The sequence below is a fragment of the Hermetia illucens genome, chromosome 2, assembly GCF_905115235.1.
Source record: "Hermetia illucens chromosome 2, iHerIll2.2.curated.20191125, whole genome shotgun sequence".
In the NCBI taxonomy this organism is placed as follows: Eukaryota; Metazoa; Arthropoda; class Insecta; order Diptera; family Stratiomyidae; genus Hermetia; species Hermetia illucens.
In genome coordinates this window covers 145346917-145367606 of record NC_051850.1, presented here as the reverse complement: position 1 = coordinate 145367606, position 20690 = coordinate 145346917, and the positions used below count along the sequence as shown (strand labels likewise).

General features: G+C 42.3%; 1 protein-coding gene across 2 annotated transcripts in view; it reads right to left on the bottom strand.

Moving 5' to 3' along the window:
• The window catches only part of LOC119649051 (SCY1-like protein 2), a 211623-nt gene that overhangs the window by 114628 nt on the left and 76305 nt on the right, over positions 1–20690 (bottom strand). For both annotated transcript variants that reach the window (XM_038051029.1, XM_038051030.1), the window contains exons 3-4: positions 14068–14166; positions 13711–13851 (exon numbers count right to left, since the gene is read on the bottom strand). In XM_038051029.1, the coding sequence (XP_037906957.1) occupies positions 13711–13851; positions 14068–14166 (240 nt within the window). The remainder of the gene's footprint in view (positions 1–13710; positions 13852–14067; positions 14167–20690) is intronic.

Sequence of the window (20690 nt, the reverse complement as noted above, 5' to 3'; positions counted from 1 at the left end):
GAAAGTGATCCGTGATGCTGAGGTGAATGCAAGAGGTACGATCCTCTTCAAGTCCACCCAACTACTGGCCTATGCTGAAGATATCGACATCATGGGAAGAACCACCCGAGACGTAGAGACTGCCTTCATCCAGAGATCTAGAGATCCAGATCCAGGCGCGAGATCTTGGGCTGCACATCAATGAAGGCAAGACAAAATATATGGTGGCAACGTCAGCACCGCAGACGAATCAACCAACAACATCAAACCGCACTGGTCAAACACAAACACGAACAAGAATAAGGATAGGGGAATACAACTTTGAGACCGTTGACAATTTCTCCTATCTAGGGTCGAAAATCACAACCGATAACAACTACGATGATGAAATCTGCGCACGGTTGTTGTCAGCCAACAGAGCCTATTTCAGCTTACAAAGACTGTTCCGCTCGAAACGTCTCACCGGAGGGTCAACGCTCTTACTGTACAAGACTATGATCTTGCCAGTCCTCATGTATTCCTCGGAAACTTGGGTTCTTAGCAAGAAAAATTGCGAACTCTTGGCCGCGTTCGAGAGAAAAATCCTCCGAAGAATTTTTGGCCCCTTACATGAGGATGGACGATTCCGTAGCCTACACAATGACGAAATCTATGAGCGATACCATGACCGTCCGGTTGTGGATGAAATGCGGCTGAATAGGTTACGGTGGGCGGGTCACTTAATCCGTATGGATGAAGATGATCCCACCCGGAAAGTCTATAAGGGCAATATCTATGGTAGGAAAAGAAGACGAGGCAGACCCTGCCTAAGATGGAGCGATGGCGTGGGCCAGGACGAATTGGTGGACCTCGGCGCAAAACCGGGATGTCTGGAGTTCCTTATTAAGGCAGGCCTAGACCGGATACCGGTTATTGCGCCGTTGATGATGATGATAGTCATGTAGGATATCAAATGGAAGGTAGTACTTTCCGAAGCCGATTTAGTTTTGGCATCGGTTACAAACATGAGGAGTGTGGGGATCCGAAAAAGGTCAATTATTTCAGAAACCGACAAATCTGAAAAATGGTGGTCCATGCACATAGTATCTAGGCCCCAAAATGCTCCCCGTTACGATATCCGCTCAAATAAAGTCAATCATAGTATATTATTGTGTTTTCAAAATTTGGTAAGAACCCCCCCCCCCTTAATCTCATTCTAGATCCGCAAAATTTTGCAATAAGGCACACAGGAGGCATCATACTGGAAAGTTTTGGTGGAAACCCTCCCCTCTTCTCCTAAGTTGTGGTAGATCAAAGTTGCCTCTTTCGCGTCAAATTATTAGTCCCAAAGATACAAAATGTCAGTACGACATCGAATTGAATATCGGGTATATTCATCGTATATATAGGCTACGAGCTATATATAAATGTGTAGCGAAATGTTCTTACATAAAAAATCAACGAAATCATTCATACCTGAAGCGTCCAGCTTTCGGTTTCCCGACTTGTTATGTATTGCATTGATTCGTTGCCCAAATTCTGGATCCTTAATTGATGAACCTCTTCGTGTAGTTAGTTCTCTCCATATTTCACCAATTCGACTGCAATTCCACCGACTTTTGGCGACTTATGCATGCATGGACTGTTTTTTCCATGCTTGTTAGTAGTAACATTTGTCTGTCCAATTCGCCGATGCTCTGGTTGTTGAGCAGTTCATCAAAGTAGTCAACCCATCGCTCCACCATAGACATAGATCAGATTTGCTTCTATATGTAGAAAGGATGAGCATCGAGGTGTATAAGTTTTTATCCTGTTGGCTTATTGATAAAACTTCCGTCTTTTCCGCCTGGTGCAGTTACAAGCTTCATTTTTCGAGCTCACAGACGTGTTGGTTCCTTCAGGTTTCTTTTTTCTGTCTGCGAAGTCACCTCTCCATTCGACAGAGCTTTCGATACGTCTCTGCGTGTGCCACCAATTGTCGAGAATGCAACATTACCCGATGGGCGGTGCTCTTCCGTTTCGTTGCTAGCTTGCGTTTATAGTCAAATCGGCCATATGAATGTCGATGCCTCACCTCCAGGACCTGTGTTGACTGCTGTTATCGCGGCCCCCAGTTCGCCCTTATAGATGTTGTGGAAAGCTTTGTTGTAGATGGATTCAGTACTCGCTTACGCCTGATTGTCGAAGAGGATACTTGGCGGTGTTGTTATTCGAGGCTGGTGCACTATACTAAGGGGATTGTGATGCGAATTCGTATTGGCCCTCCTATACATTCTGACATTCACCAAGATTGAGAGGTGCCGGCGTTCGGTTAGCACGTAGTCAATTTAGTTGACAGCGGTTCCACCTAAATAGGTCCAGGCTTGTTTGTGGCCTGTTGATTTTCCTTCATCGTAGGATTGAAATCAATACAACCGTGTACCAAAAAAGGTACTTTACAGTGCCTAGTAAAGTCATAGGTTCAAAGCCAGCGTTGGATTAGACTGGACGTCGGCCAGGATAGGCCGCAGGATAGCGTAGAGCATTTTAAACTTGCAATTTTCAGTCATATTGGATCAGGATACGTAGTTGTTTAGTTGTCCCGATTTAAACCCAATGGATTTGGGGGGGTAACCTTTGGCAGGTCCTTCGAGTGGGCTGTAGCTACGCTTCTTTCCTTTTTCTTGGACGAAGGGCGAACGAGGATGGCCACGCGACGGCATCGATAACGACGGGCAAATCAGAAGGAGCGCGCTATGGTGAATAATCAGAAGCAGCCGGCTGCGGAGAGTCGCCCCGAATGTCGACGCCCTGGTGCTCGAACCGGCGATACATCTACAGACAGAGCACATGGTCACGCTCATGGAGAACCGCTCCGAACATCAACTAGTTAGTAAGTCCATTTTTACAAAGTATTAAAATGCACGGCCGTGAACCCTCAACTGGCATTCAAGGTCTTAGAATTCTCACTTGTATTTGGGTATTTCGGAGCCTAGACACCGGATAATCGAAACTTCGTGACTTTTTTTCATATTTTTCGGTTTGATAAGTTCTGAGAATGAATCCGTGAAAACAAGGACCACTTACCGGTCCTTCCCTCTTTTGCACTAAATATCAGAACTGAGGCAAGTAGTAGTAATACCAATTGTCACCTCTCATTTGGTACCCCACATGACTATATTTGTTGAAAAAAATTGTTCCTGAGAGGAGTGCGTGTGCCAGACAGTAAACCGATTTTCATAATGTTTTGTTTTACACAATACCTTAAAAAAGACTCTGGAACAAAATTTCGGTAGAAAATACGGCGGTTATCTTTGTAAACTTCGGAAATCGTTTGAAAGCTTTCGGCATTTTATAAGCAGATCTCTAGAGAATTTTATTTTTTTAACTTTTTGCGAAGATTTTTTTTTTTATTTCATTGATTTGTGATTTTATGTGTATATACCCAACCAGATCCTTTAATACCAGATCACATGTATGCCAACGTGTGGATAGTGTTTTGCTTGGTTTGTATAGCGCTTCCCGCCGATCGGATTAAGTTTCGGTTTTTTGAACAAACAAAGGGAATTCGCATGCCTGTTCAGAAAACACTAATTTGTAAACGTGTGGATCTTTGGTTCCCAAAATCAAACCAAACGTGTAAACCCAGGATTAGATTCTTCCCAATCGCTGTGACGTCGTGATGGCCAGATAAACCAAAAAAAAAAAATCGAAGAAAACAGTCTATCGGATCCCAACCCCTTAGTAACCGAACGTTTGGGGATAGAGTTTTCTGAGAAAAGTTTTTTCTGAGAAAAATCCTTTCGTACAAAGTCTTATTTCCTATAACAGAGATAACCGTCTATTAGACAGGGAAGGTAGGTTAGACGCCGTTTCTAATCCACTTCTATTTTCATCCCCAAACGCTACCCCTTCCCTCTCCCTCCTCCACCCAATCATTTATTTTAATATATCGCCTAGAGCATTGGAGCTTTTTCTTAAGATGCAATGACCAAAAGGGCCCTAAATATTACTTCATTAAAGTAGTGTCACCTCTGGTCCCTTAAAGTTTAGTGACCATGTTTTAACATCACCAGAAGTGAACATGTTATGTCTTTTAAATAACCAGAAATGATATTAATTTCATCTCCTATGGGATTAAATATGCCCTCAAACAGCTTGAAAATGTTGTAGGGAATCATAAAGTTCTCCAAGAATCAAAGCGAATAAATGTCTGTTTGGAACTGGAGATTTATTTTACCGTCATTGCCTGCGAACTACGCTTTAACAGCACAATTGTCAATTACACGGTATTCTAATAATAGTACAAGATCAAATTTACTCAGCTATTTTGAGCAGATATTCTGGCGAAGCAGACGTCAAGAATTATGATTTACCAAGGTATCTGAATGTTAAAGGAACAGAATCCTTACCATGTTTTACGTGGTGATTTTTTCTGGATGACGAAAGTTAATCTTATGGCAAACATGTACACAGTGACTAGGAGAAACCACTGAATTTAGAAGCCCTTCTGTCGTCAGCCATTCATAAAGAAGTGGAGGTGTAATTCTATTATGGAATATGTAGGTATGTGCATTTCTTACAAGAACACCACTCAGTAACGCTGTCATGTCAGTGAACGCCCTCACATTAATATTTAGAGGGTGTCCTACAAGCTCATTGTTGCCAATCAATAAAGCATGACTTGCAGTATTATATGTCATAATAAAATACGTTTCTCAAATATGAAGGCATAAGTGGCTAAATAAGTTTGTCAACACCAATTTTTTTCGGGAATTTCTATTATATCAACTTTTCCTGAAGAGTGCACACTGCACAGTACACGTTTAGGGTCAGCAATATTTCGCTCTGTCAGTAATTGAACTTTTACATGTGATACATGCATGTATATTTCAGTGACACTTTTGGGTCGCAATTCCTATTAACTCTGAGCTATTACATACATATCAGTATTGAAAATTCTGATCTGAGAATGAACGAAGTATGTAGGTGCAGTTATCCGGAAATAAAGTTTTGTGATTGTTTGAAATATTTTTGCCTAAGATACAATTACTTCACGTTTAGTCTAGGTACTAAAAACGACTAAGGATGGAAATATTCAATTTTCGAAGAAATGCCATAATCGATTCTGCAACAGAATAAGCTCAGATAATTTAAAATGTAGAAATTTTAACAGCATCGACTATCCGTGGTAGGCGAAGTCCTCGGAGCAGGTATGAAAACTCTATTCCACGTCAGTTACGCGCTACACGGTGTTCGAAATTGGGTAGACCTTTCTTCCCTGAGACCTCAGACCCGAGGACAAAAGAATTTACCTCGACACGGAGACATTGTTGGGCCTGCCATCGACGTCAAGTCTAAAGAAGTGCTCACCCTCTGTTTAAAATTTTATATGGTCCTCAAGCAGTGGTTGCAGGGACCTCCAGGGAGACGTCCAAGTCCTCGGGGAAATTAGTCTACTACGTTGTCTGAGGCATCGACGAATACGGCTAGGGGTGCATCTGGCTGAGAAAATGCCAGGAGTATAGTATCTGTAGACTGAACAGACTGACAGATCCTTGATTGGTTTTGGTTGTGTGAAATGATTGCTGAACCTTGTTTGTATCCGGGTGGATTACCTAAAAGGAAATCGGGAAAGTATTTGCATTTTTCAACGTCAATTATAAGACTGGCCTGAAGGAGACATTGAAAAATGCATTCGAGATGTTCCAAATGCTCAGACTCAGAGGAAGAAGCGACCAAAAATCATTCAAGTACACAACAACAACAAAAGTTGAAATTTCGCAGGGCAGAGTGGATGAACCTCTGAAAAGTTTGCGCCGCATTGCGTAGACCAAGAGGCATCCTTGTGAGTTCGAAGAGTCGAAGGGTGTGCATATTGCTGTTTTCGGAATGTCTTTTGGAATTACAGAGATTTGATGGTTCGCTTTGGCTGAGTCCAAGGTCATGAAAATACGGCAGTTAGCGATGATATGTGCAAAGTTGTGCATGAATGGTCTGAGCAGACGTCGGTAATCTCCGCATGATCTCCATTTGCCATTGGGCTTTGGGACCGTATGTAGTAGAGAATACGGTCTGCTTTAAATGTAAAATTCTTTTTAGCATTAGTGAGCATGTGGGGTGGTAATTGAAACACCTCAGAGAAGATAGGGGAGCCAGTAGTGCAGATGTGGTGCTGTACATCATGCTTAGCTGGTTACGAGAGACTACTTCCGGTAGTTTTGTTGCTGTATTTTTAAAGGAGTGTGCGAAGGTCGGCTGCTCCTTCAAAAAGACTGACGATTGAGCAGCAGGACCTCTTCCTTGCGTACCACTGGAATTTCGACGGGGTCCACTTAGACAATAGGAAGGCTAGCGATATTCACATTTTGTAGGAAAACGTTCGTCACTATCTCGTCTAGCAAGTTAGGGCAAGTAATCGATGGGGAGCGTTTGTCTTTGATTTTGGAATCACTGCTTTGTAGGCGCCGCCCCAGGGGTCTGAATCAGCTTCCTTATACAGTCGCTTAAAGTATTTGCTTTTACTTCTTACCATAGCCACAAACAATTTTTTTCTGCGTCTCTTTGTATTGTTCATATAGTTTGTTTCTTTGTCATACGTATTATCTCAGAAACGGCTACACCTATTGACAGGAAATTCGGTAGAAATGTGGGATCTGTGAACCTTCTTGCATGCTGTGAGTAATATAGTTTCACGTTGAGTTTAAGAGAGCCCGCACACAGAGGGGGGGGGGGGTGTAATTTTTTTTCCAGCGAATATAGTCGTAGTATGGGGTATCAAATTAAAGGTGTCGATTAGTACTTTCCGAACTTGGTATTAGTTTTCAGATTCGTTGCAGAGGAGAATGGCTAGAAGGGGTCAAGAAATCAGCTATATTAGATCCCAGATTTTTTTTAAGGATGAGGCCCCTAATATGCTAACTCTCATGGACGGTGACGAGTATGTTTATCAACAAAGGATTGTACAAACTTCACTTAAAGTGTGCAAATATTCGGAAGAAGCACTTTGTTTATTGAAAGTATATTCTATACAGCCTTCAGAAAAATGCCATGTCAAGCGTATGGGGATGACTCCTGGATATATATAAGATATATCCGACCAGTCCTGCTACATGAAATGTAAACATCTAACCGAAATATTTTTCCAGAATATATGTGTATATATAGTATACCTAGGATATGTCCTATCATAAATAATAATTGCATATGTAACTGGAAAAATTGAAATTTCACTCCTAAGCGTTATACGAGATGGAAGAAAGTAGAGAAATTTATTTTCCGCCTTGGGTGGAGAAGGAACAAGCTGTTCGTGCTCCACCTGCCATTCGTCTGGAGCGACTCGGAAATTTTCCATTAAATTCTGAAAATATCGAACAGAATGAATAGTTACAATTCCGGAAATTGAATTTTTAATAAGATTTGAGTGAAAAAGAGTTGGAAATTTATGAACAGGTGTCCTGGGAGCAAGATTTATTGCATTACATTTTTAATACTACAGTTCTTTCATTCAACGGATAAAGGTATGAGTGAGGAATTCCTGCCAATCGCGTGAACAGAAGCTACTTTGCAGTTGGTGCAGGCATCATTTATCCAATAAATCTAAATTAAATTGTGGCTTTATGAAATGTTTAATTGGGAGATTTATAACAGTTTTGTGCAGTTGCCGGGGGTTAATGTCGATATCATAATCCAGATTGTGGTAAATGGTGCAATTTTCCTAGTTAAGATTTATGAATACAAGCTTAACGTAATGAGTTAGAACCTGAGGCTGTCCACTTATAGTCATATCTTGGCGCCCATCTTCGGATTATCACTGTTATTGGTTGACGTAATTACAAACTGATATGTTTCCTTTTGTGAGTTTAGTATACAATAGCATTATCATCTCATTGGGAAGGACTACAAATGCTTGGGGCAAATGCAGATGGTAATCATCTTTAAACTGCTACTGGAATATTGCTTTAATTTGCTTTCATATGCACATACAAATGTACTTAATATCAAATTGAATTTGACGTCAATAGACATTATAGGAAATTAGAAGGAATGTACTGGAGAATATTAGGATCCAGTACGCTTTCCCCAGAAAGTAATCAAATATAATGTGTAGCCTTGAATTTCTCTCATCTTCTCCTTGGAAATGCAAATCTGGATGTTGTTGTATTTGCCGGTTTCGTTTCTATAAACTCTGACATGCAAGTATTCCTAAATCTGGCGAATAAAACAAGCCGAAACATTATCTAATAATATTGAAAGTTGTGGATAGACCCAAATTTCCACCCTTATTGCTTCTGAACCTTTAAATATGTTTGCTTTGGATAAACTATCTGATGGTGCTACTTATGAATGTGCAGCCGAAAATATAGAACAAGCCTTCTTGCCAAGCCCAAGATTCATAGGCGGAACCCCGAGACTAAACAAGGGTTCCATTTAACGGTGGAAAATGTGGTTAGCTACAAGATGAGATCAGATGAAGCACGGATCGCGGTTGTTGCAACGGAGAAGGGGATACATCAGATACAAAAAAAAACTGAAGAAACTAAACAGATATAGAGAAGTAGAATTACCGCAGTTAACCCCGCGTCAAGCGATAGAAATTTAAGGGATGGACAGTTAACGACTTAATGGAATCGCGAAGCAATACCACATTGGTGGTTTCAACAGGAGAGTGTGGAACAAATTTTTGGAGATTTTTTACTCTGTCGAAGTGCGACGTGCCCATTGTCTTCGACTAAAGATGCGTATCCGTGATGGATTTCCGCACCCGAGAGGGAACACAGACAAGCAGACAGAAAGTGAAGTGATTTCTATAACATTTACGTTTCCAGAAAAAGCGTGTGAGGAACACATTGCTTTTACGGGTGACCTGCAGGGTTCTGTGCTGGGACTATTATTATAGAATATCATATTATATATAATGACTACTATGCGAACTGCAAAATTCGCCAATACACGTTCAAGCTTATGCTGATGATGTGGTTGTGCTTGCTATTGATCAGGATCTTGGAACGGTGTGTAGAAATACACAACGTGCCCCTGATCTGATAGATCTGAAGCTGTGTCTGGGTATGACTGGCGCCATGAGCACGGCATCTAGCGCAGATTTAAATGCATTATTCAATTTGCAGCCCCTGGATGTATTTATTCAAAGCACTGCAATGAGAGTAGCTCATAGACTAATTCGATTAGATCTATGGGGAAACAACGGATGTAGGGGGCACAAAGCTTGGGAAAAGTTACTGGGGGAACTGAATCCAGTTCTTACAATGTCTTCCGATTCTCGTATCCCCATACATCTGTTTGGTAGAAGACATAAAGTTACCCTGAAGCCTAGAGGGGAGTGCGTGGCAAGAATTGCAGAAGTCTTCTACACCGATGGCTCAAAAACAGAAGAGGGTTCTGGAGCCGGAGTCTACTTCTCGAATAAAAACCAGAAGCCGGCTTTTCCTTTGGGACGATGTGCAACGGTTTTTCAAGCTGGAGTTTATGCAATCCTAAGAACAGCAAACTCGGTGATTGACGTGTAGTTGAAGGGCAGGCGCATCGCAATCTGCAGTGAAAGCCAGGCTGCATTAAGGGCGTTGAATAGTCCTTTGATTACCTCGAAAATCATCCAGGAATGCAGAAACCGTTTGAACTTTATCTCTAGATTCTAGAATACGGTGGACCTACTATGGGTACTTGGTTACTGTAGCATAGAGGGAAATGAAATTTGAATGCTTTAGCGAAAGAGGGGTCACTCTCTCCCATGCCGAGACCGGAACCAGCAATTGGAGTACCAGCAGCATTGGCTAAGTTTATCCTGTCGAAAGGCAGGAGGACTTCCAGGAGTATTATGGGTATTCTGACAGGCCATAATTCACTATCTGGGCACATGTTTAGAATAGGAATTATTGAAGATCATAGGTGCCCCTCCTGAAATGAGGAAGCGGAATCCACGAAGCATTTCCTATTTGAATGCTTCGTTACGTCCATGCAACAGGCATCAGATCTTTGTGTGCCGATGTTCTCCATTTGATACAGGTACCATCACATCCGATAACGAAAATCCTGCGAGGTGGCGAATATAATGGACTAACACGGCCAGAGCGCTCAGAAACTATCGCTTCTCCCCCACCACACACACACACACAAGTATAATGACATCCTCAATGGGGCTACTGAAGCAATCACAAGCAGTATAAAGGAAAGGCTGAAATACTAGTAAGTCAATCGCCCAGTATAAAACAGAGACTGTGCTTATCACGATGTGATGCTTTACAATCAGCAATAAAATATCATGAAGTGATGGCAGATGCTACGCTGAAATTCAAGCAGTATTTGCAAGATGCTTGCATTGAGTCGTCCAGTGTAAGTATGGTCCTGACATGAATGATGTCAAATACCTGGAGGCGGCGATTCACTCGTAGGCTGCACTTTACTGCTTTACGCAGCACAAATTTGGGAAAGTGCAATGCATACCATATGCATACGTACGGTTCAATGCATCTCAAACGTCGCGGTAAACGTTACAGTTGGGGTGATGCCGATCAATATTTCAATCGGTGACACGCATATAAGTTGGACCTAGTTATTCCTCCGATTTCTTCAACGGGGTCTTGCGAGAGGTCATCGACATCACGGTGGCATCCCTTCACATCGCCGCTGTGGTCGGAGAGTGGAGAGTATCAAACGATGTCACTCTCTCGGATCATATATGCATTGATTTCGTAATCGGCATGGATCCACCTCCACCCCCTCCATTTCGAAATCCGAGGAACAGAGATTGGACGATGTGTAAAATAGAATTGAGCTTCCGAGTGACGATCCTTGGGAAGCCCATCAAATCCATTGCTGGAATTAAGAAGACAACCCAGATGAGCACAATTAGCGTAAGGGAAGCTTTCGAAGAAAGTTGTCCAGTCAAGATGCCAAAGAAGAGTAAAACACCATGGTGGAACTCGGATTTGGCAAAACAGAGGAGAACGACAAGGATGCTCCTCAATCGTGCTCTGAAGTGTGATTCAGCCGCTAGCTGGAATCACAATAAAGAGGTACAGAAGGCTCTAAAGAAGAGCATAAGATCGGCTAAACGATCATCGTAGAGATGGTTTTACGAAGAAAGAGACTAACTCTCTTGAGGCAACCTCAAATCTGCAGCGGATGCCGGTTAAAGAATGTAGCCAGAAACTGAGTTATTTACGTTTACAGAACGGGAGGTACAGCGATGAAGAAACGGCAAAATATTTGCTTGAAGGCCACTTTCCAGGCAGCATCCAAAATATAATCTTGGGGCAAACAGGTGCATACAGCCCTCAATTGAGAGACTGGAATCTGACATGCAAAGTAGTATCACTGGAGCGAGTAAAATGGGCATTTAACTCGCTCCATAGATACAAGTCTACAGGTCTAAATGTCATCATTCCTGCGCTAGTAATAGAGGGAATGGATGCCCTGGGTCTACATATTCGGAATATATATCGTGCATGCCTAGCACACGCTTATATTCAAATTAACTGGCGTGATGTGAAGGTGTTATTTATTCCCAAACAAGGGAAACCCATCTACACAGACGCAAAAAGCTTCCGATCGATCAGGCTAACGTCCTTTCTACTAAAAGGATTAGAACGACTAGTAGACGGTTCATAAGGGATATACACATTCCTAAGTGGCCACTTCACCGTAGGCGACACGCCTATCAGAAAGGCAAATCCACGGAGACAGCACTCCATGAACTCACGGCAAAAATTGAAAAGGCGATGTCCGAAAGAAAATACGCCTCAGGCTCATTCATGGACACCGAAAGTGCCTTTAATTATACCTCATTCGCGGCAATTTGTGATGCGGCAAGATAGCATGGAACCGAACCGCTGCTAATTAGTTGGATAATTTACATGCTAGACTGGAGAAAAATCAACATATTGGTCAGCCAGAAGTCCATTGAAGCTGAATGTCTTAGGGGCTGCCTACAGAGAGGGGTTCTCTCTCCGCTGTTATGGCTCTTGGTAATGGATACCTTGCTGTGGCTCCGGGAGAACAAAAAAGTCTTCGCGCAAGCATCTGCGGACGACCTAGTAATAATTACCGACAAGTTTACGGACACAGTATGTGGTCGCTTGAATGCAACTTTACAAGATATCCACAGTTGGTGCCTCCACAATGGACTCACGACAATCACGCGGCCATGTGTCTATTTGGAAATTCTTTGACAAACATCCGGTAGCTCTGATGCCGACCGATCATATGGTTTCCAGATTTGTCTTTGATACACTGTCGTAATCACCAAAAGAGAAGAATGGTCGATAAACGGCCATGAGTCTTTTCTGATTACAGACTTAATCATCTTCACCGACGGGTCAGTTATGGAGGGTGGATTGAGCGCAGGGGCGTTTCCGGTGAATCCGATCATGGAACTGGCCCCTCGGGAAAATGACGACCAGATTCCAGACAGAGATATATGCCATTTCATTGGCAAAAGAAGAATGTCTGCGACAAAAATGGAGGGGTCACACCATTCGAATCTTTTCCGGCAGCAAGGCGGCATTATCACCACTAAATAGCAATGATATATCAAGCCAGTTGGTGTGGAGTTGTCATCAGGTGCCGCTGAAACTTGGACGACTGAACGAAATATTTCTGATGTAGATGCCGAGGCATTCAAACATCGCTAGTAATGAGGAGGCTCACAGCCTCGCTCGCCGAGGGTCTGGATTCACAATGGTGGGGTCAGAACCAGTTTTTGAAATCCGGCCATCCACTGTCAATGCCACTCTGAAAGGTGAAATTGCAAGAACTTACCCACCGAGTGGAGCAATTTGAACTATTGCCGGCAGGCGAAAATGCTTGTGAAAGAATCTGGGGTCACCAGGGCGGCGTTTTTGCTGTCCCTTAAGAAGTGGGACATGAAAACTCTAGTAGTGCCTTTAAAGGGACACTGCCTCTCAAACTGCCATATGGAAAAAATGAGGGTGGTGGTTTCGGCTATGTGCGGCCAATGTGAGGAGGAGACGGCCCTGCAGCTTTTATGCAGCTACCCGGCTGCATCTCAGACGAAGACACCTTGGTAAGGTTTTCTTCAATGAAGAATCTGCACACTCTCCGCCCCTGGAGAATGTTCTCAGATTCGCTAAAGCCTGCGAACGCCGTAGACGGGAAGCCGTAGGCGAATAGCATAATGGACCTAACAATGGGTTGAGTGCTCGGTGCTGCGGCTCCCCCCATTAAACTAAACTAAACTATATTCCTCTGATAAGCGAGTTTCGACATATATAGGGGCAATATATGTAAAAGCAAATATGTATAACCTGAAATTGAAATTGCAACCATTAGGGAAAATTGTAGAGAGGATATTTGGAGCGAGAGATCCCATAGGGTATTAAGTAAAGCTTGCTAAGAAGGGAACTAAACTAATCAATGTCATATAGAATGAATGACAACTGTTGAATCGAAATTGCCATAGAATGGAAGCGAAATAATCGCTATTCTAAACTATATTTGCCGAACGTCCTTAACTGAGTTGAGATGAGACTTACTCTCTTCGTATATCAACAAGATATTGCTTTAACATACGAGAGAAAATATAAAAAGGATACATATCACAGGAGAAAACTGAGAGGGAAATGTGATGAATTGTTCTGATTTAAAAGCACCAGCAGCAGCCCGAATTAATCCTGTATGCAAACGAACGCAAACATTTTTTATGGTGCCTTCCTCACCTACATATCTCACGTACTATCAAAGTTGCTAACGGTGAGAGGACTTAATAAAAAGTTGCCATAAATTTTCCCGACTTACCTGCAATATTCCATATTTAAGCTCAATATCTAAAAAACTGTATTCGCGGGCATGAGCAGGGCGTTGTGTAACAGTTTGCTGTGGACCGACATTAGATGCACCTGTACTGGGTGGTCCTGACATCAGGCCGCAAGCTGACTCCTATAACATGAGAAAGGATATGTGCAGGATATTAAATCAAATTGCAATCGCCGATAGGAAATTTAATATTTTTTAATTGAAATTGAAAATCCACTTCCATCGTACAGTCAAGGTTAGTTCCCATTGGTTTAGGATGCTTCTACGCAAATATTTCATTTCGCTAGAAATGAATTTTCAATGCCATGTGGTGATGGAATGGCTGAATAACTCGATTACCTGGAATGCTAAAACGTTCGCTAAGCTCGCTAGAATTGGTTCCGTTGCAAAGGCTAAAGTATCCGGACATTCTTCAATCGGATGAATTATTTGCAGTATCTGGAAAATAAAATGAACGAAATTAAAGGTTGACTACATGGTCCGAGAGGGATATAAGTTTTACATGTTTGAATTTGTTGGAACATATCGGAATGGAAAATTCAAGGCTGACTCTTAAAACACAGGTAAGAAGTCAGAACTGCTCTCCAGATACGATCGATTTTTCGGTTTGGTTAAGTGAAAATGCTTAGAAGACAGAAGTCCGTCTTTTACAAAATTAATTTTAATAACTACGCAGCGACGTTTTAAGAGTAAAAAACAAACGAAAGTTCAGCTTATAATAACTTTGTTAATTGAAATAATAAAAACTTGTTGTTTCTTTTTTGTTGGTGTGGATATTTATTCTTGCAAGTTGTTAGCACTGATGAAGGGAACAAGTGGTTCCCGAAATATCGGTATTTGCAAGCATAAATATCCACACCAACGAAAAAGAAACAACAAGTTTTTATTATTTCAATTAATTAATCGTTGGAAACACCGCATAATTTCACTCAGATTAACTTTGTTAATTATAGTAAGACTTCGGCCATATATGTAGCTTTTGTGTAATCTTAGGGCTTTAGAATTTTGTATTGCTAGGATGAAGTTTTAATAATTATACAAAGTACAGTAATAAACCAACTTTCTTGGACTAGATGTGAAGATGGGAAGCATTTTGAGTCTAAGATTTCATATTAGGACAATATGACGATTATCTATCGATTGGCCTAGCGTATTCTTCTTTTTTGCTAACTTCTTTTTTCGTACTGGATATTACAAGAAACAGTATTTGTAGAAAGGATTAATTGAAAAATATTAATTGGTATCTGCGCTTATTTGTTGCATAATATTCGGTGTGAAACGAATCTCGAGGGCGTATTGGAGAGCATAATCTCTAATCCAAGCCGACGAAGATTATAATATGGACTATATGGACCACAGAACGGGAACACATTTAGATATTGAACTGTTAATGGCAATGTTAATAGTGTGAAGAGAAAGAAATGTGACTACATATGTATATTCCAATAGCTGTTGGTCATCTCCATTCCATATGGTCCCTAAGCCAAACAGCGAATGGAGGCCTTGCTTACATTACAGGCGCTTGAATGCTCAGACAATTTCCGACCGATGTCGTATCTTCACGACCTTGGATCGCTGTAGCTCCCGAAGACATACCGAAAACGGCTATTTGCACACCTTTCGGACATAGGCCCCTTACGTTCCCGCTTAGACAAAAGCCAGACAAAGCGTCTCCTCGCCAACTTCGGCAACTGAGCTTCATCAGCCAGTTTACTGCCGACATTCAGCACGTGTGTGGAAAAGACAACGTCACGAATCTTGTTGGTCGCAGCGCCCGCCGCGGTCGATTATACGGCAATTGCCGAGGCGTAGAAAGACGACGCAGAGCTTTAGAGAGGACTTCAAAGAGTTTCCTAACTCTCAGCTCAACTTCCTACTTACTCTGCGAGACCACAGACAGGGGACCTTGACCATATATTTTCGCAAGCAAGTATTCCATGCAGTACACTATCTTGCGCACTCATGCATCAGGACGGCGAACCGGTTTGTCACCGGAAAACACTTCTAGCCGTCCATGAACAAGGACGTAAACTTTTGGGCCAGACAATGGATCGCGTGCCAGAAATGTAAGATCAACAAGCATGTAAAAACAAGGAAGTAGGCATATTCTCTCCGCCAAACAAGTCCTTCCACACCATCCACCGCAATATTATTGACCCTTTGCAAAACTCGCACGGAGACAAGCATTGCCTCATAATCATCGGCACGCGATGGCCTGAAGCAATACCTATAGCTGACATTACGGCACAATCATGTGCCTAGGCCCTCTATCGAGAATGGATCTCGGGCGGTAATTATCACTGACCAGGGAATGCAATTTGAGTTTACCCTTTTCTCGGAGTTAGGTAAGCTCCTGGGTTCTCATCCACAGTCTAATGAGATGCTGGAACATTGGAGCTTATGGCCAACCCTATCGTGATGGTGTACAGGGAGAATCTGCCGCTTCCCGCCGACAAGATAGCAGAGTTGATCAGAGTTAAGTGGCTGCAGCATGCTGCGTCTGCCCAGAGACGCAATTTCGGCATATGACGCCGGAGGTCAACATCCCCAGGGATCTCGAGACTTACGTGCGGGTCCTCAGTAGGGTGAACACTCCTCCGAGACCGCTACACCCACCATATGAGAACCCCTTTAAAGCCCTGGATCAACATGAGCACTCCTTCAAGCTTGATGTCGGGGCGGACCAAATGGGAACCGGAGGACACTCTAAAAGCGTCAAATTCGTAAGGTAACACCATTGGCGGGATCACGTCCCGGGTTCTTCTGCTGAACCCGCACAGTTTCAGTTGGGGGTGGAGTGATGTTGCGGTACAGCGGAGACGAGAACCACCTATTGCATCGCTGGCAGTGAGAACGCCTACGCCGATGCACTGAGCTACCGCCGGCATATCTAGCGGCCTGGCACGAAGTCGGTTCGTTACGGTTCCTTCCTTATTGCCGTGAGCGCTGCAGTGAATAGTGGATCCCCGCAAGTAATCCAGTACGGGAACGCGCCAGTACAGTAATTGCAAATTGTAATTATATAGTACGTAGTACAAGTGTAATTTTTGGCGCCATGGGCATGTGAACGCAGAACAGTTTGAAGTGTTATCCACACTGTCAATCTCGCTGCTCAAGACGTTTTCCATATCGGCCTTCGTCCACAGAATTATTCCGAATGCATATGCCAGTCAATGCAAAAGACTTTTTTTAACTACAAACAAAAAAATCCAAATCGTTTCCTTTCTTAATAACTATTTTTATTATTCGTTCTTCTGGAAACGTCAGTTCTTTTCATGTTATGTAAAAATTCATCCGTCCTTAATTTGGTGAGTTGGGAGCGCACCAGGGCCTGAAATATTAAGCAAGAAATACTTCAGGACGTTTCGAAAAAAGCACGCCACACCGTGCCTTGAGCCGAAAAAAATTGTGGTTCGTGTGCCACGATCAACTAGGGGAGATTCACAGCAGATCACATCTTCATCCACTGTCTCTTTTGTAGTGCCCACGTTGCTATGGAATGCAGACCATTTTGTTTCTCGTTGTTTTTTTTATTTTCTTGTGTCGAACTACTAGAGAAATGAATTTGATTGCACGCAGCATTTTCCCTTCTCCTGTTACATATGTAGCATCTTTTATTAGTTCCACCATACGATTTTCAATTTCCTAAATCTCATCCTGGCTCCCCATGAGCAAAAATTAACTTATTTTAAATATTCACTTTAAATGATAATTTCAATTTTATTTCATAATTTCCACGCAAAACTCATATATCCTAAAATCCGCCACACTCCCAAATCCTATTTAGTTATTTGAGATATCTAATTAGAATACTAAAGTGATCATTGACTATTATTTTCTATATAATCCGTATCGCAATGCAGTATCCTGCATGCATTTCTACCTAGCGGATCGATGCCAGCAATAGAGGAACATTCGTCTATGTAATGGCGAGAAGCTACGGTAGGTGTTGCACTTTTTGCATCCGGCAATGGCAACCTGGGGTGCTTGTGTTGCGAGCAGGACTCTGAATATTTCTTGTTTCGTTCGACGACGAGAATGCGACCGACGAGTGATGCAAAACAAGTAGTACTATTCTGCACTTACACTTGACAATAACATTTAATTGCCGGTTTTACTTCTGGTCTGTGTTTAATTTACTTATCGTATACTCACCCAGAATTTGCCAAAAATTCGACCCAATTGGGGACATTCATGATATAGACTCACTATCTCATTGGCATAGTGCTCCGGGATCGAATTATAATACCACCTACAATCGCCTCTGACAATCAGGTGAGAGCCATTCACAACATAGCCCTCCGTAACACCTATAAGAAGAAAATGGATGCCGCAATAATCGCAGCTAACAGATGTCCTGGAAATGAAGCATCAACAAATAAGCTTCACCACAAACATACTTGCCCCGGCCACAATAAAAGTGGAACGACTTGTTCGCCGATGAATGTAAGTTAGCAACGGAATGGGAAAATGCTGCATACCAAATAATACTGCATTCTCAGAGAACGCGGACAAGAGCGGAGACCTACCAAGAAGTCCATGGAACGGAGAAACGACTTCACAGACGGAAGAAGGAAACTTGTGAGAGCCAGCAAGCCTGTGAACTCAAAAAGTACAGGGAGCAGAAGGGAGGGAGGGGAGAGAAGAGAGTGAATCGGTTAAATGTGGAGGCGACCAACTACATCAAGTAGTTCATCAACTGATGCTGAAGGTGTGGGGCAGCAAATCAATGCTGACGATATCGACATCATGGGAAGAACCACCCAAGACGTACAAACTGCCTTCATCCAGATCGAGCAGGCGGCAATCGGGGCGAGATCTTGGGCTGCACATCAATGAAGGCAAGACAAAATATATGGTGGCAACGTCAGCACCGAACACGAACCAACCAACAACATCTAACCGCACTGGTCAAACGGGAAGAATAAAGATAGGAGAATACAACTTTGAGACCGTTAACAATTTCTCCTATCTATTGTCGAAAATCACAACCGATAACAGCTACGATGATGAAATCCACGCGCGGTTGTTGTCAGCCAACAGAGCCTATTTCAGTTTGCAAAAACTGGTCCTCTCGAAACGTCTCACCATAGGGTCAAAGCCCCTTACTGTACAAGGCAATGATCATGCCAGTCCAAGAAAAATTGCAAACTCTTGGCCGCGTCCGAGAGAAGAGTCCTCCGAAGAACTTTTTGCCCCCTACATGAGGATGGAATCGTCCCCGTCTACAATCGTAGCCTACACAATGACGAAATCTATGAGCGATACCATGACCGTCCGGTTGTGGATAAAATCCGGCTCAATAGGTTACGGTGGGCGGGTCATTTAATCCGTATGGATGAGGATGATCCCACCCGGAAAGTCTATAAGGGAAATATCTATGGTACGAAAAGAAGACGAGGCAGACCCTGCCTAAGATGGAGCGATGGCGTAGGTCAGGACGCTAGACAGATTTTAGGGATATCGAATTGGTGGACCTCGGCGCAAAACCGGGATGTCTGGAATTCCTTATTAAGGCAGGCCTAGACCGGATACCGGTTGTTGCGCCGTTGATGATGACGATGATCGATATGGTTGATGAGGACGATGATCGATATGGAAAGTATTTTGGGGCTCAGCTTGGTGGGTCCGTTAAATCAGGACTTCTTCTCTTCTCTCCACATCGAAACAGCCTTATTTTGAGGTACTATAACATTCTAAAGTGGGTGGCTGCCATAATTTTTTGACGCCGTTAGAAAGGAGAAGCCTTCTTCTTATTCTCCTTATTCTCCGTAGATACGGTTGAAAATTCAAACCTTACCATGTTGATGTAACGTAAAAAGATGTAATGTAGAAAAAAATTGAATTGAATTGAAAATTGAATCCTTGCCCTCTTCTTCATTTCGAAATAGGGGGATGAAGCAATCCATTTCATCTCATGTAATTCTGTGAACTTTTTTTGGTCTTTTCTAAACATGATCTCCAATAATATTCTGTTCTCAGTAAACATATTACTTAGTCAAATCTGACTAAGCCCTATGCATTTTCCGCTAACTTTTAACTTTTCCTCTGTTCTTTTTAAGTAAAATACTCAGATATTACTAGTTTCCGGCTGACGGGAATCCTTGAATTTTTCTTGAGCAAACTGTTGTCTTTCTTTTCCTATTTGGCATTACCCAACGCAACGATGTGTATTCTGTTGTAAACGGAATCCCATACTTTTCTGCTTCCCTTCCCAAATTCATTCACAGAAAACATTTAGGGGTACGGCTTCGAAATTTTATCTGTTTTTGGTTGGTTGTTATATTTGGAATTTCTTTGAAGGTTTCTAATCCGGCTTTTTACTGTCAAAGTCGGCACAAAAACCATTCTCAAATTTTCAAATAATCCTTGTGCTTGTTCAGCGAAAACGAGCAGCTGGATGAGTGTAACACATGCACGTGTATGTGTACGGCATCCTGACAACCATATACCATCAGTAAGAAGAAAATGAGATCTGAACATATACATGACAGAGCGAAAATCCGATACGGAAGACCATTTTCGTGTATCCTTCGACACGGATATTTATTTGGAATTCCTGCCATCGACAAGTTAACTTCTCAATTCGGTCGTTCTTTTTTTATTCATTTCACGCTTGAAATACAATACCAAATTTAAAATCAGCAGAAATACCTTCAGCTGTGTGCTTTGCTTCTTCCTAACACGATACAGTACGATATGTGACGCTTGAAGGAAGCTTTGGAATTATAATCTTTAAGGGTATCTCTGCAGAGACCTTGAAATACTTTTTCTATCCTTTGGAGTAGAAAATGGTGGTTCTTCTGCTTCCTTGCTTATGTAGGTAATCCACTAGCAGCAGCGCTAGATACTGAAAAGATTCATAAAGGATGGAAGATGAATTAAATATTTTCAGATATTCCTTTCCTTCAGAATCGCTCAAACGATCTGTACTTTAAAACGCATGTAAGCCCCAGGTATAT